We start from the raw sequence: 16,469 nt of genomic DNA, 5'->3' as shown, positions 1-16,469 counted from the left end.
GAAACGAACGGATTCAACATTTGTAAAGGAAGATGTCATGTTTATATAGGCTAAGGTTCCTACTTTCCTGATTTATTACCGATCTATCACGTTCTTATCCATCTACAAAACTAATTCAGTTCAAGGTCGTTGCCACAACCAATTTGACTGCACATTCTTTACCCTTTAAAAAACCATCTGAAATGAGCGGTTTCTTCATGATGTCTTATAATTTGCTGCTCAATTGAAACTAGCAAAAGCATTTCACAATCCATTAAGGTGTAAAATATGTAATTTTATTACAGCATTCAAAACGATTGCATGACATTTGCATAATGCATTCATAATTTGTTGTATTTGAAAGTACTGAAAATTCTTCCCCATATAAGAAGAAGAAAGTAACTTTCGCACAGCATTCCCAAACTATTTTCATAACGCATTCAAACTCAAGACTGACCAAAATAACGATTATAAAACGGTGGTTATAAAATAAAGATATCAGTGTTTTTAAAGTGGAAACCTTCATGCAATGCATTACAACATGTAATCATTAAAGCTCATATTTACCAAACCACTTGCCTTGCCTCACATTTCCTTGAACGCATAAAAAGAAACGCAGTAAATAAATTTGATATTTTTGATTTCTTATAAAGATTATAGGATAAGAAAGCACTTAAAATCTATAATACAAGTATTTCTTAAAAACACATTTCATTTAAGGTTAGATTTACACAGCATTATATGATTAATGCGCAAGAAGAAGAAGACCAAAAATATTATATGAATAATTTACGAGATCGTGCGCTGTTTACGCTAACTACCTGAATTTTTACTCTTATGATGATTCAAGAATAAACACACAGAATATTATCAATCGATAAGATCACCACTAAAACGATTTCTTTATATCTTACCTCTTTCAAGCTAAACAAGGACTGCTAAATATAGGTAAACAATTATTAACAAAAAGAAATTATGTCGGAAAACAGAAATATCTTACGGAAGCCAACGGACTTTGTATTTGACTATCAGAAGGCATACAATCTTTTGATTTTATTATTATAATTAATATATATTTTCTTAAAATAACTTTCATCTATTGCAGAAACAACATGGCCGCTCGCTTAGCATTGTGCACCAAGAAAAAAACAAAAAAACAATGACATGATTTCTCTGGCCTGAAGGTGTGTCAAACTGAAATTCATCGAAGCGGTCATGTTTTCTGCAATAGAAGAAAGAAGAACGGAACAATTAAAATCACTCTTGTATTTTTATTAACGAAGGGGAGGGGGGAGGGGGAGATATATATGTCAAAAAAGTAAAAATAAAAATATGTCTTTGTGACTTCATCACGTTTAAACCACCCGACCGATCTTTAAAAAAAAAAAAAAAAAAAAAAATTCAACATACATGAGGTTCGGACCTGAAGTGGTTTTTAGCATATCAATTTAACGGTAGAACTTAAGGGGAGGGGATCAATCTATAAAAAATAAATAAAACTTATCTCTTGAACCACCCGGCCAATCTCGATCAAACTTTCAACATAGATAAGGTTTGATCCTGGGATGTTTTCATTTTACTTTTACAGTGCAACGAAGGGGAGGGGGAGATATATATGTAAAAAGTAAAAATAAAAATGACTGTCTTTGTGACTTCATCACGCTTAACCCACCAGACCGATCTTTAAAGAAAATTCAACATACATGAGGTTCGGACCTGAGGTGGTATTTATCATATCACTTTAACGGTAGAACTTAGAGGAGGAGAGAAATCTATAAAAACAAATGAAACTTAATAACTCTTGAGCCACCAGACCTATCTTGATCAAACTTTCAACATAGATAAGGTTCGAGCCTGGGATGTTTCCGTTATTTCACTTTTACGGTGGAACCTAGGGGAGAGGAAGGGGAGATATATATATATATGTAAAAAGAATAAAAATAAAAGTGACCATCTTTGTGATTTCATCACGATTTAACCATAGAACCGATCTAAATCAAATGTTCAATATGGATGAAGTTCGGACCTGGATGGTTTTTATCATATCACTTTGACGGTAGGCCTTAGGGGAGGGGGAGGAAAGGAGACAAATATATACAAATAAATAAAACTTAATTAACTCTTGAACCACCCAACCAATCTCGATCAAATTTTCAACATAGATGACGTTCGGGCTTGGGATAATTTTTATCATTTAACTTTAACGATGCAACATAGGGGAGGTGGAGATATGTGTAAAAAAATAAAAATGAAAGTGACTGTCTATGTGACTTCACTCTTGAACCACCTGACCGTTCTCGATCAAATTTTCAACATAGATGAGCTTCGGGCCTGGGATGGTATTTATCTATTTACTTTGACGATAGAACTTAGGGGAGGAGGTAGGAGTGGGGGATATATAAAAATAAATAAAACAATAACTCTTGAACCACCAGACCGATCTCGATCATATTTTCAACCTAGATTAAGTTCGAACATGAGATGGTTTTTGTTATATCAGTTTGACGATGTAACTTAATGACCGATATTAGTGCGATAGTAGTTTTTGAGGTCGCCGAGATGAACAGTGGCACTTCTGACGCCACTTAAATCCAAACTGAGCCCCGCAAAAATTGTGGGAGGGATGGATTTTATATATATATATATATATATATATATAGAGAGAGAGAGAGAGAGAGAGAGAGAGAGAGTCAAAATTACCAATATCAGTGTCGAGTTCATAGTTTTCGGGGTCGCTGAGATGAACAATGACACTTCCGATGCCGTGACCCGCAACATAGGGAGGAGAGGAGATATATAAAATCATCGAAAATGACCAATATCAAGGAGCGCTTTAGTAATAGTAAAATGTGACTTACTAACGAAACATATTACTATTTTTTCTTAATTTAACCCAGCGAAGCGGGTAATTGATGTTAGCATTTACTAAAACCGCACTTATCCAAAAACACCCAAATGATAATTTGTGTACGTTTTGACAAAAATGTATTGCCATCTTCAGCACTGTTTCTTTCAGAAAACCAACGTTGCTTATAAGGGTAGAACTAAAGACGCGCAACACTGCTTCGCCAACATTTTAAAGGCACAGATTAAAAATTTGTCGGACTGAACTTATACAACACGTTCTATGTGTCTACTAAGGAAGAAAATTTAAGCAATTGTTTTCCACGACCTGAAGATTATATTGAGAACAAGAAATTTTTAGATACATATTGAAAATTTGTTGACTGATTATATTAGGAATTTCAAGATACAGTCTTAAATTCTCTCAGCCTAAGTATATTTGCCAATGAAGTAAGGGTAAAGATTTCAAATTTGTAGGTAAGAAGATTCAAAAGTTCTCTAGATGCAGTTCGTTTCGTAATTTTTCTTCGATTAACTATATTTATTAGTGAAGTGAAATGGAACAGAGGTGAAAGCCTCGAGACTCAACCATTGTTTCATTAATTATATCAATCGCTAGTTTTATGATACTGGTTAGTGCATAGAAAGCGAACTATAAGAGAAATATCATGGAAAGCTACAGGAATTTTATATATATATAGTGACCCAGGAGGAAGGGGCAGTACTTCGGAAAATGATAGTATGGGTGATTCTAAGCAAAAAAAAAAAAAAAAAAAAAAAAGTTCATATGAACATATCCTAATCTAAATGGTTTGAGAACTACAGGTTGTGAACCATTTTTGACTTGATATTACATATTGCTCACCCTGTAGTTATTCTACAAAGGTAAGACATAGAGGATTTGAAAGGTGATGGAATGGTCTTTCCGATGGTATGCAATATGTTGCAGTGGTGGAAGAGAAATTATTGAAGGATATTTGGGAATCAATGTTGGCATCTAATTCCTTTAAATAACCTTAAATTTTCAAATTTCCCTACAGGGTGACCAGGGGAATAACTACAGGGTGGACAATTTGCAACATAAAGTAAAAAAATGGTTCACAACCTGTAGCTCTCAAACCATTGAGATTAGTACCAATGTTCATATGAACCTTTTTCTTTAGGATCACTCATACCACCATTTCCCAAAATATTGACCCTTCCTCCTGGGACACCCTATTCGCATACATAGTATATGAAGGTAATTTATTGGATGTAGTTCTATAAGCAATATTCAATCTCTGAAAGAATCTAGGCTAAGGATGATAATTTTCCCCAAAAGGTTCGCAATAGAGATATAATTTCGGAGTTTTGGGGCAAGTAAAGTCTTAATAATGTACAATAACGTAAAAAAATGTATACTAATAAAAATAAATGAAAAAGATCTGAATACACTTTTTTTCAAAAAATATCAATCGTTAAAACTAACCTACTTTACAGATTTATTGCTGCTGCATTAAAAGTACCACCGTCACCAACTAAAGACAAACTACTTACTATGTTTGGGCTCAGCTAAACCAACCAGAACTTCCATTGTTTGAATGATTTCTAAAGTAAGAGTCAGTTCGGATTCTGAAGATATTTGTTTGCTTCCTTCCGTGTACAAAAATTCAATCAGACGTGGCGCCAGAGCATGAATATACGGGGTTGCGATAGTGCGATCTGGATGTTGAAAAATAGTTCTCAACGTCTGGACACATTTCAATTTCACCTGCAAAATTGCATGACAAAATAACTTCAAATTTACCATATTTCAAATAAGTAGATTCAACCTAACATCTAAAGAGTCAGAGTAATTGAAAACACACATTACGATCTGTTTGATCTATGTAGACTGAAGCTCATAAATTACAAATCAAGATATCTCACACAAACACATTTTTGTAGTATAATGGTTCCTGAATGGCTGTAGGTATGAAGGAGGGGAATAAAACAATAACTGGAAACGAAACCATATCGTAAAGAGAATGTTTTATGAGAAATGATACAAAGTCACAAGATGTATTTTGAATCACATCATGTAACACTATACACACATGTGCGATGTACACTAAGTTTAATTATATCACCTGGTACTAATCCATGTTGTGTAACAATGCGACATTCTTGCATCAAGAAACATCTTCAGAGACAGCTTTGGAAAATGTTTGAGAGATAAAATTTAAAAATATATTTCAAATGGAGATTCCAAGTGTGTTCAACAAGGTCGTAGTCCAATAATCCGCTATTTACTACAAGAAATGAATACCCACTGTTCACAAAAAGTAATTCACAATGACGGTTCTCTATGCAGTAGCAACAAATTAATATATTGTTGAAAATTCACATTCCAGTAGATATGATCAGTCAAGAGTACAGATAGAGGCGTATAAAAAGTTCATACTTAAAAGTCGAAACGCTGTGAGTCACTTTAGAATCAAGTGATTCGTCTGAGGAAAACGTTATACGGACGTAAAATTTACGATTGTATGTCGTTGTGCCATGGTATGTTATGTACCTTGTTGGATGCTGCAAGGTATCTTTCCACACCCTCTGCTGTACTACACGGGCATCCTTAAAAACTAACCCCTCAGTGACACGGAGGTTAAAATCGCCGCTTGACTGTACGGACGGAAAGGTATTCAAAATTTGTACCCTTAACTCACATGCTCAAATCACCCTCTTAAAGATCAGGAAAAAAAAAAAAAAAAAAACTCCGACTTTAATATGTTACAGTTTTATATTATATATATATATACACCAAGTGTTTAAGATAAAACATCCGATGCTTACAGACCACAAACTATTGGAGAAAAAGGCGGAAAGAAAGAGTGAGACAGAAAAATGTCTGAGGACACATCAAATTGAGAGCCTTGCTTGCTCCACGAGGATCCTTATCACAGACTCTAGGGGTCTACCAAAAATCTTAAAGAGCAAGGTATGTAACTTTTCACATTATTGAAAAAAATCATAGAAAAGTAAGCAACTTTTGTAGGAAAAAGTTTCTATTGTGATGCACCGTTTACGGAATGGCCACCATTAAATTATGAACTCTTGCACATTCAAATAAAACGTAAACTGAGATACGAAAATGTAGTGGTGAATCGAAAGACGAATTCTGACCAAAGCATATATTAACAAATAAATAATTGCTTTACAGTTTCGGCAAATTAACTTTGCCTTCATCAGACACATTATGAAATACATGAGGTATTTAATTTGCCGAAACTGTAACGCAATTATTTATTTGTTAATGCTTTGTTCAGAATTTGTCTTTTCATTTATACAAGAAGTTTCAAAGCTAGAATGAGTGGTATTCTGGTGAATCGAATAGAGCGCTCTGCCTCACAAGGCTCCCTATCTCACAATCTCCTGGGCCATCCAAAAATTTTAAGTAGTATGGTAGGTATGTATCTATTAATGTATGCATATCAACACACTAATTTATATAAAAGAGAGAGTACTGTTACCGGTGGTGCGTCAAGTTTATTATTTTCTTACTATATATTTCACAAACCCCATTGTTTTATAATTATTGTTGCAGTCCTCCAGACTGGAAACATCTCTTAATTAATTCTTCTTGTATTCGATATATATATTAAAAGTAACTTTAACACTTACATTCGAAATTTAGTAGACAGTATGACTTTTTCACTTTTCTGAGGAATTGGAAAACTATACACAGAACTTTCATCTTCCTTGTTGAAACAAATGGTGTTTCCATATCCATTAAAACTGAATAACTGGGTGTTTAGTGTAGTGTAGTGAAACGAATGATGTGGAAATTTTGATGCAGTTTGTTGAATCGAATGCTATGGAACTGCGGTGCAATGACAGTAGGTATAAGATTTTATTGTTTGCTGTAATTTATGATGTACTTTCCCATTGTTTGTCTCTGCTACCTTTATCCCATGGTCACAAACACATACCACCTCGTAAATGTCAAAATTTACTACTTTTGGATATACATAATAACTTTTGTTCCTTGTTAGATCTGTTTCCATATTTGATTTAAAAACCACCTTAAAACCATATTTTTGTGCATTTTCTTGCATTTCATAGGAATGACCTGGCCAAGGACGGAAAGAGACCCATTTTCCTGCTTTTTGCTTTCAGTTTGTGTTTATTAGCATATTTTAGTTCTTGTCCATATTTGTAAATATTTAGAGCTTTTTGTTTCCATTTATCTAACAAGTATTTATTGTAACTACTTTGGAGATCCATTTTGTGTGTAAAGTCTAGTTGATTGTCAATATTCTGGTTTTGTGATACTACTTTGTTTTTGGTTTGGTTTGGATTTGAATTAAGCGTCCCGTTCATCAGCGAAACTATGTAAGACGTGGAGCTACAACTCAACGCAGGGTCCGAACCATATAAGCGCTTGCTGGAAATCGAACTCGAACACGTATGTTATCCACATAGCCACGATGGAGCTCGTGATACTAATTTGTAAACTCTGAAGAAGTAATTTATGTAATTTGACACTTTGTTGAAAAGATAATGGAAAAATAAACAACCTTTGTAGGAAACAATTTATCGTGTTCGGCACCGTATATGGAATGGGCACAATTAACTGGAAGTTTTATCTGACTGCAAGAATTCACAATGAAATTGTTTCAATTTCGTTAAAGATGACAATCTTCTCCTACAAAACTTGTCTGCTTTTCCAGGAACCTTTCAACGATATTTCAAATTAAATTCTCTATTATTTAAAATTTTTGGATGACCCTTCTCCCCTTCGTGGTCTTTATGCTAGTATAATTTGCCAACAAGAAATGTTTGTGAAGCCGCCTTTGATATCTTCTCTTTTCTCTTTTCCTCCTTAAAACGGTATTATTTATTTATTTAAGTAGAAAAGGCATAAACTGACTTTGAGGATTTAAAACACTTAGATAACAATAATTAAAGAATTTATCAATCATGGTGAAAAATGTAATCACAGCTCACAACAATAAATATATCACAAGATATTTAGAAAAGTGATACCAATCTAAGAAACTTACTGCTATATGTTTACTCTGAAAACACTGCTTAAATTCATTGATGCATGGATACTGAAGATTTGGTGCACAAACTACTTCAGCCGGTGCATGGAGAACAAATACCGCTACAGCTAACAACATCGTTACTTCATCCAATCTCGTATCTTCAGAACCTATAGAGGAAATATTGATCACGTTCAAATTTAATTTAAGAAAGAAATACATAAATGACATTAAACGAAAGCAACATAAGTATATGTAGAATTACCACATATTGATGAGTGAAAATCAGGACAAATAGATTCGAAAAACGAAAAATTTAAGAAACCATCAAAACCAGATTTATCCAGTAAAATTGACAAAATAATACATTCTCAACATATGAAACCATTAACAGACAGTTGTATGTACAAAATTCAATGCAGTAGCCTCATTCACAGTATTTACTTATTTGACGAGCCAGTCTTTTCAGCAAGTCCTTCCTTTCAAAGAGAGAATCGTAAAACTGACTACATGTGAAATTTTTGAAGTTGGCATAAATGAAAACACCCAGAGACGATGTTTAATTATAAGATTATATGATTATCACTTGTAGAGAAAGACTACAAACATTTTACGAATTTTTAAAAATAAGTACGAACGCCTGGACAAGCGTTATAAATACCGACGGCTAGTAACCTTAAGTATATGAAAATAAATAATGGTATATTAACAGTAAAACAAAATGCAATTCCGTGAAATTTTAAAACTCATTAATCTAAACACTTCACCTATAATATGACACAGAAGAATCAAATAAGACACTATCATCTCTGAAGTATATTTGAACTCCGTAACATACTACGTATGAGAAAATAGTACAGTGTTTTGTAAAATAAATAAATGAAAATAATCATTTGTTGAACGATGTAGAAGATGTTACCGATTTTATTAAACAATCGGACGTTTCTATGCTCAAATTTGTGGCCGACCATTCAGGCAAGTTCTTCCCACTTACCATGTTAATTGATTTCGTTTAGTTTAACGTCCCTTTTCAGAATTGAAATTTTCAGTTTAACGTCCACAATTAGATCCTTCAAACTAAAGGAGACGAATACTGATGAAATTGAAACATTTTGAAATAATTTGTAGAATGAGAATGCTGGAGAAAACGGAAAAACTCCGTGATACCCCAAGGACACAATGTTCTTCACCACAAATTCACACGGCTTGGGATCGAACAAGACAAAAACCAGAGATGGGTGCCCTATCACTGAGATACCGGGCTCCTCCTATTTTCGGCATTCGGACTACATGAGACGAGATCTACTGTTTAAAATAGGATCTGAACCACTACTCGAGTTTGTATCCGAGGCAAGTATCTCCGCTGTGAAACAAATCCGATGCCGTGCGCGTTAGCCACTGGACCTCGATGAGACAAGCTTTCGTTGCTAATGGTTTCAATGTAAAATGACCTTCAGACGGTTATCTGGAGCGCTGTGAAACAACTTCTTTTAGTTTAAAACTAATATTGGTAATACGGATTGAAACTCATTTACATTATAATCTATGTATTCATATAATAATCCATTATAATAACCCATCGATTATTATAATCGATAGATTGTAATTATCGATGTATTCACCAAAAAAAATTCTGGTCTCAAGTTAAAATAATTTCTTCGCAAAATAAACTACATTTACATATGCAAAGAAACATCATAATGCGATTTAGAAGAATGTAATGAAGATATCATGTATAGATTGTATACAAAAAGTTTATTTATATAATTTCCTCTAATTTTCTTTTCCTCATTTATCAATTCCATATTACTAACCTATCACTGTTAAACTAACTTACTACTGCAAATGATCTGCACACGAGCAGATGAAAATATTTAGTGTTTTAATATATATCAAGTTTTACATTTCGAAAATTATTACATAAGTTATTACATATTTCAATTAGCTAGTGAAATAAGAAAAACAGAAAGAAGGAAAGGAAGAAAAGAAACATGACATCTCAGCTTCAATAAAAATTGCGCAAACGTAGTTTTAACAAAATTTACCAAGATGTTAATACATCTAGTATATAAGGTAAGTCTAAAAGTCCTACCTGTTTTAGCCAAATCAATAATTTTCGCAAGAGTACTTTGTAATAGCTTCTTCCACGATTCACTAGATCGTTCGTCCTTCGCGTATTTTACAGTAGCTACTGTTTTCAGACAATGGAGTGCGGAGGAAACAGGTAGCACTGTAGCTAATATAGTAGGATCGTGGACACTTTTGGTAGCTGTTTCTTTTATTACGCCTGTTGTTAAATACAGGATCGTTGGAAGTATGGCTACAGCACCTGAAAGACGGTAAATAAAATATGTTAGAATAACCTAGCTAATGAGTAAAAAAAGATAACACAGAATAGTGAAATTATTATCAATCTTATATCGAAAGGATCTCTTCAAACCAATACATTCTGCATACCATCTCAATTTCTTCGGAGATTTCACAATAAAATTTATTATTTGTTTCAAATAACGAAACGAAAGCAACATTTAACATATATTCTATTCAAATATATAGAATATATATATATATATATATATATATATATATATATATAAACCTAACAATACATTCATGACTTTTGACATACCCAATTATACTCAATTATTTGTTTAAACTAAATATAAATAATAACTCTATCAACCAATTTATTATCGAACATTAAACTGTGCGTTATAACACATTATGAATCTTCTGCACAAAAAACCCACTTATAAAATTTCAATTCTGAATATAATATTGACTTAAAGTAATATATCTACATAATACAGTGATGTAATATTTTTCAAATATTAAGAGAATGGCGAAATGACATCCTACTACATTATACGTTATTTTTTTTATAATTTATTTTTAGTCTAAGAAAGCTTTCTCAATCTGGGGGGCCGTGAGAGGAATACATGTAGGTCACGAAAGCAGGTAAAAAGATAAGGTAATGAAAACTTAGTAGTGGAAACATAATATTTTATATATATATATATATATATATATATATATATATATAGAGAGAGAGAGAGAGAGAGAGAGAGAGAGATTATTTAGTAGACACATTTTTATTTGAATACTCATTATCAAATAGAGCGAAGAATATTAAACAAATAGAGTAATTTAAAAAACAAATGTAATAAAAAAGGAATAAAACTTTTGAAGAACTGCATATTGCAATACAAGACAAATACGAATAGAACTATAAGCGACACGCAGCAATAATCAAAAACCTTATTACGAATTGGAAATTATTTACAGTGGTCGCTAGCATGAGGATGAGATAAAAGGATGTCGTGATGTGAAATAGATTAAGAAGGTCTGGTCTAACAGAATCTTATTATCATATCATTTTGGAGTTTGTTTAGGTATATTGAAATGTTACGCTTATCATTCTTCACAGTACAGTGTAATTTTTAAAATTTTAATTATTTACGATGGCTGTCCAGAAAGTACCAGACGTTTTGGCCTATCGCGACAGTGAGTGGGGCTAGAGTGGCCATTTTGGTGTCAGAACGTTGCCCCACACAGTACGCATCCAGCTGTAGTAGCGTGAGGACTGTGGTGCCCTTATTGTGCTCTCTGTGACGTGTTACAATGTGCGCTGCAATAGAAAATCCCGCCTCTTGCGCAGTGCGTTTTGTGATTAGGTTTTTGTTGGCAAAAAACCATAAGCCAATTGAAAACCATCGCCAACTGTGTAAACCGGAAAAACTTAGCGCGGAGGTGTTGTTTTTTCACAACAACGCACGTCCACACACGGTCAAGCGTACTCGAGAGCTTTTGGATGGTTTTGGATGGGAAGTGTTCGGATCAGCCCGGATTTTGCGCCGAGCGACTACCATCTCGTCCCAGCAATGAGGATATGGCTCACTACACAACAACGCTTTGATATTAACGCCGAACTGCATGCCGATGTAAGCCAGTGGTTGAAATCGCAGGAGGCAGATTTCTACCGCGACAGTATAGTAAAACTTGTGCCACGGTATGGTAAGTGCATTAATTTGCATGGCGATTCTGTGTAAAAATAGCTTAAGATTTCTTTCAAATATATAAAATACAATTTGGTTTGTTCATTCTGTTACTTTTTTTTTAAATTTCAAAATGCCTGTTACTTTCTGAATAGCCCTCATATTATTAAATGTTACAGATACCTTTACGTAACTGAATTAGAGCAATAATTTCATGTACTGAAACATATTATTTCTCGAATTTTTGTAATGGCATAGCTATGAAGCATTAAATGCCAAACGGTATTTCTACTCTTGATTAAACTGACTGTATGTGTTGTAACAAAATATCGTTTTAAACTTACCTGCTGGAGAACAGAGATCTGGAAGACCTTCCATGCTGCTTAATGCAGCAGATATCAATTTCCCTGATTCTTCAGTTGGAAGAAAACACCGCGATCGAGCCACTACTCCAGTTAGTGTTGTAGGTGAAGGATTAAGAGCAGGTAGTTGCCTTACTAGTAAACATAAACACACTTCCAACACAGCAAATACAAGGGACTGCCCTGGAACTATTTCGCCAGAAGAACCACCTTCACCCAACAGATCAACTTCTAGACTCTCCTTCGATTCTTGGTTTGCAGGTAACATTTCTACGAAATGTTAAAAAAAAAAAATCGTAATTTTATTGTACAAAATAAACGGATAGCGCATATATTATTTTCTTTAGTTTATTTGATTTTTAATCCTACATCCTAAAACCGATATAACACTGAACTGTATTAAGAAACTTATACCAATAATAATAAAGTATAATTGCGGTATACATGAAACTCATTTATTTTTCTTTAAACAATGTTATGTAGTCTGAAAATCTGAACTTGTTACTCATTTAGTCTGTTTCCTTTAACAAACAACACATCTAGACATACTAGAATCATTTCTTATATCCTAAGCATTTTTGTTTCGGCATAAAACTGAAATGAAATCTTCAGTTTAAAGCTCTTCCCTAAGTGTTTTTTTTTTTCTTTCTTAAATTAATTACTTACAGATAATGAAAAATTACAAAAATGTAGGAGTAGACCAGATAGGATATACAAAATGATATAGAAATCTGAGTCTGGTTTATGACGTCATCATCGCTGGTCACCACGCTATATAAAAGGTCTTGAAAATAATTATTACTCCACTTAATAGTTTTCAACCTGGCTTTTTTTTTTTTTTTAATTCTTTATTGCCTTTCAGTGATTCACCAAAATTCAATTCAAAGTAGTGGAGATGACATTAGCTAAGAGTTTCAACATCAATCAATTACGTAGTACAGGCTAGAAGAAACAAGTACAAAAACACAAGTAGATGGTTGCGCCTTTGGTGCACGGACCCCGAACGCAAACGATGGTTCGGATTCTACATCGAACTGTAGATTCACATCTCATATAGCCTCGGAGCTGAAAAGGAACGTTAAACTTCAACCAATCAACCAAGCAAGTGAATGGTGATAGAAGAATTACTGACTGGATAAGAGGAAACGGAAGGACCTCAAGAAAACCCACGTTCACACGATGTTGTCCATTATAACTCACCTGACCTGGGTTCGACTCTTCCAAAGAGATACTTTCTTGGTTTTACTAATGTTTCAAAAACTAAATTTAATTTTGCTGTTGAAATCATAGTTAGAATGACCATGGCGCTCCTCAAGTCTCTCTGCAAGCGCTATTTTACCTATTTGACCAGTGAGAATACACATATTCACGGAAATCCTCGTTCAATATAGTAAGCTTTAAAACACAATCAAGCACAAAAGCTTAAGGTCACAAGACAAGTACAGTTTTGAAAGATAGACTGTCGATTGTTTTGAAGTTAATGTTTCACTTCAGCATCAAGGCTACGTAACATACAGAGTTACAACTCAACACGAGATCCGAACGGCGTGAGCTCCCACAGCGAACTGAATCCAGGTCTCACGCCCTCAAAGCGTGTGTCCTAACTATATAACCATGAAGAATCTCGAAAGAAATAATGTTTAAAAACAAATACCAGTGTCACGTGTACACCACGTGAAGGAGTTTGGTTTGTACTCGTATGGTGTGTTATTTTCTTAATACTGAAACCGGAAGTGGTAGATTTCTACATTTTCGATTTTTGTAGAGAGAATAGAATTGAGATATGGAATATATTTTTGGGATGCTTAATTCTGTGCAGAAAACCTCTTCTCCCTATTATCATTTTCGCTCTATGGCGATCAATGTTAAAACCGGGAGTGGTTGATTTCTGCCACATCGAAAATGAAACGAAATGAAATCTTTCAAGTTTTACGTCCCACGATTATGCCGGTTAGGCTAAAGGAGACGGTGATGATAAAAGATGAATGAAATGGTGGAATGAAGAAAGTGGGAGGAAACGGGAGAATCCCGAGAAAACCCACGAGCACGATGTTTGTTCACCACAAAGTCCACACGGCTTCTGCTACATCGAGTTTAAATATCAGCACCATCAACGACTTTGATTCTTAACTTTTGTCCATCTACACCCTGGCCAAAATTGGTGATCTATTAAGTAGTTCTTGATTTTTTTTTTTCACAGACAGACGGACAGACACGGTAAATATATAAAGGAGTTTTGGCATACCACACTCCTGACAACGAAAGAAAACGGAAAACAACATACCTCGCAATTTCTTTTTCTTCTGAGATTCCAGATTCTCTTGTGACGCCTTTATAACCTGTTTTAATACTTCCATAACCAATAGTTGTATAGATGGAGTTTCTCTCGTCAACAGTAGTCTGAAACACAAGTATATGAAAATTAGTAACTCGGACAGAAGTTCCCTAGCAAGCCCCGAGATGGTTCTTATATTAAAATAATGAATACTACTGAAAACAACGAAATGAATTAAACTACAAACTTCATTACAGAGTGTACAACTTCAAGAAACAAATGAATATTGAAAATTCTTCATATTTTCGGTTGCTTAAATGTACGTATTGCTCCTTATTGCTCTAGAATTATCAATATCAACAATATCTGGCTATCTTGCAACAGAGTTATTCACTTATTTGCTCCACTTTACCCTACTTCCAAGAAAGAGTTATGAAGATCCTCATTTATTAGTTGTAGCATAACTAACTTACTATACTGTACGAGTACATACCTATGAAGAACATTGCACAATTCAATGCTCAGCGACTTTTCATTCATAAGAGTTTTGCGAGGCCATTGAGAGTCCAACAAAGTATGCAATGCCTTCAGGCACGTCATTACACTCTCTAGAGGTTCTGTAGATCGAGGACTGCACAAAGCTTCCATACATATACCTATAATAAAATGGAAACATCACTAAGTGTTGAAAATACTTCGCACAGTGCTAGTTAGAAAAACATGTAAATATTATTAATACCGCGCAAAAGAAATACTCACAGAAATTTACTTATTTTTGGTTGCATTTATTGCTGAATTTTCTGACCTTCTTCCGGGACTTTTAGCTACGAAAAATTAGATTTGGTAAGTTTTCGGAAAGTAAGAAAAAATAAGCTCTAAGTTCTACGATGAACACCTTACATAGAATGCTAACATACAATTAATAATCCCCTACATATGGTACTTCCGCCATTTCTCACATTTTCTCCGTGTCAACAAAATCAAGATGTACTGTTGTCAAGTGTTTGTAATTGACAATATGATATTAAAAATCCAGTAAGTGAATAACTATTTATGTTATAATTTGTATTTATGAAAACTTGTAGCTGTAGTATAAATGATTATTGACAAATTCGTAAATCATTTATTGAAATTTCTGCTTCTATATTTTTTATAGTATTATCCTATGTCATATTTCGGTTACCTTTCTTTATCTGTGGGTAATACTCTTGAACACAAGGTACCGCGCTTGAAACACATGTATGTGTTTATAACCGCTTTCCGGACCTGCCCTCCTTACTGTCCCACCAATGAGTATTTTCAGGAGACCTGAACTTACCTGGTAAAGACACCAAGGAACATTTCCAAAAGGAGATTACAGAAGTTTTTTTCAAATTGCCCGCCGGTCTCAATAATGAGATGAGCATTAGGCACCGAGAGGTTCGGATGTCTCGTCTCGAACTCCTCACGGACGATCAGACAGTCATTCAGACCACAGCACACACAAATATTATTCATACATGTAACAAAAACGCATGAAGTAACATGACACTATGCTTATTTATTAAAATATTATTTTTAAAAAAATAATGTAGTAGAAAAACAATCACAACACTCAACACTAAATATATAATTATTTTCACTAACGAAATCACACTTCGCTCTTTCACTATATCATAGCCCTTTGCAACACGTATATATATATATATATATATATATATATATATATATATATATATATATATATATATGTGTGTATAAAAGATTATGATTGGGATTTCACTATAGATGCTCTTCTCACACAGTTAATGCACATGGGGCACAGTTAGCACTGTGGGGCTGACACCGGGATAATCCCACGAAGCAGCTTGTAGCTGCAGCACAAATCCACAAAAATTGACATAGTCTCCAGCAAAAGAATGTAGATAGTTGCCAAAATAGAATGAGAATGTTGGAGAGCGCGTTATGACTGGTACGCACTGGGTAGTTTATGAACCCGGGACTTCACTAATGAGGGGCTAGCCGTAACTAA

General features: G+C 34.1%; 1 protein-coding gene across 6 annotated transcripts in view; it reads right to left on the bottom strand.

The window, feature by feature from the left end:
* LOC145686057 (HEAT repeat-containing protein 5B) overlaps positions 1-16,469 on the bottom strand; it is a 356,761-nt gene that overhangs the window by 26,470 nt on the left and 313,822 nt on the right. For 4 of the 6 annotated variants that reach the window (XM_081758948.1, XM_081758949.1, XM_081758952.1 and 1 more), the window contains 7 exons: positions 14,952-15,114; positions 14,468-14,583; positions 12,166-12,453; positions 9,919-10,155; positions 7,845-7,996; positions 4,360-4,573; positions 547-573 (listed from right to left, as the gene is read on the bottom strand). In XM_081758948.1, the coding sequence (XP_081615074.1) occupies positions 547-573; positions 4,360-4,573; positions 7,845-7,996; positions 9,919-10,155; positions 12,166-12,453; positions 14,468-14,583; positions 14,952-15,114 (1,197 nt within the window). The remainder of the gene's footprint in view (positions 1-546; positions 574-4,359; positions 4,574-7,844; positions 7,997-9,918; positions 10,156-12,165; positions 12,454-14,467; positions 14,584-14,951; positions 15,115-16,469) is intronic. The other 2 variants (XM_081758950.1, XM_081758954.1) reach the window with 1 other exon arrangement.

Source organism: Thermobia domestica, chromosome 5, assembly GCF_964235325.1.
Source record: "Thermobia domestica chromosome 5, izTheDome1.hap1.1, whole genome shotgun sequence".
Classification (NCBI taxonomy): domain Eukaryota; kingdom Metazoa; phylum Arthropoda; class Insecta; order Zygentoma; family Lepismatidae; genus Thermobia; species Thermobia domestica.
This window is presented reverse-complemented; position numbering and strand designations above follow the sequence as displayed.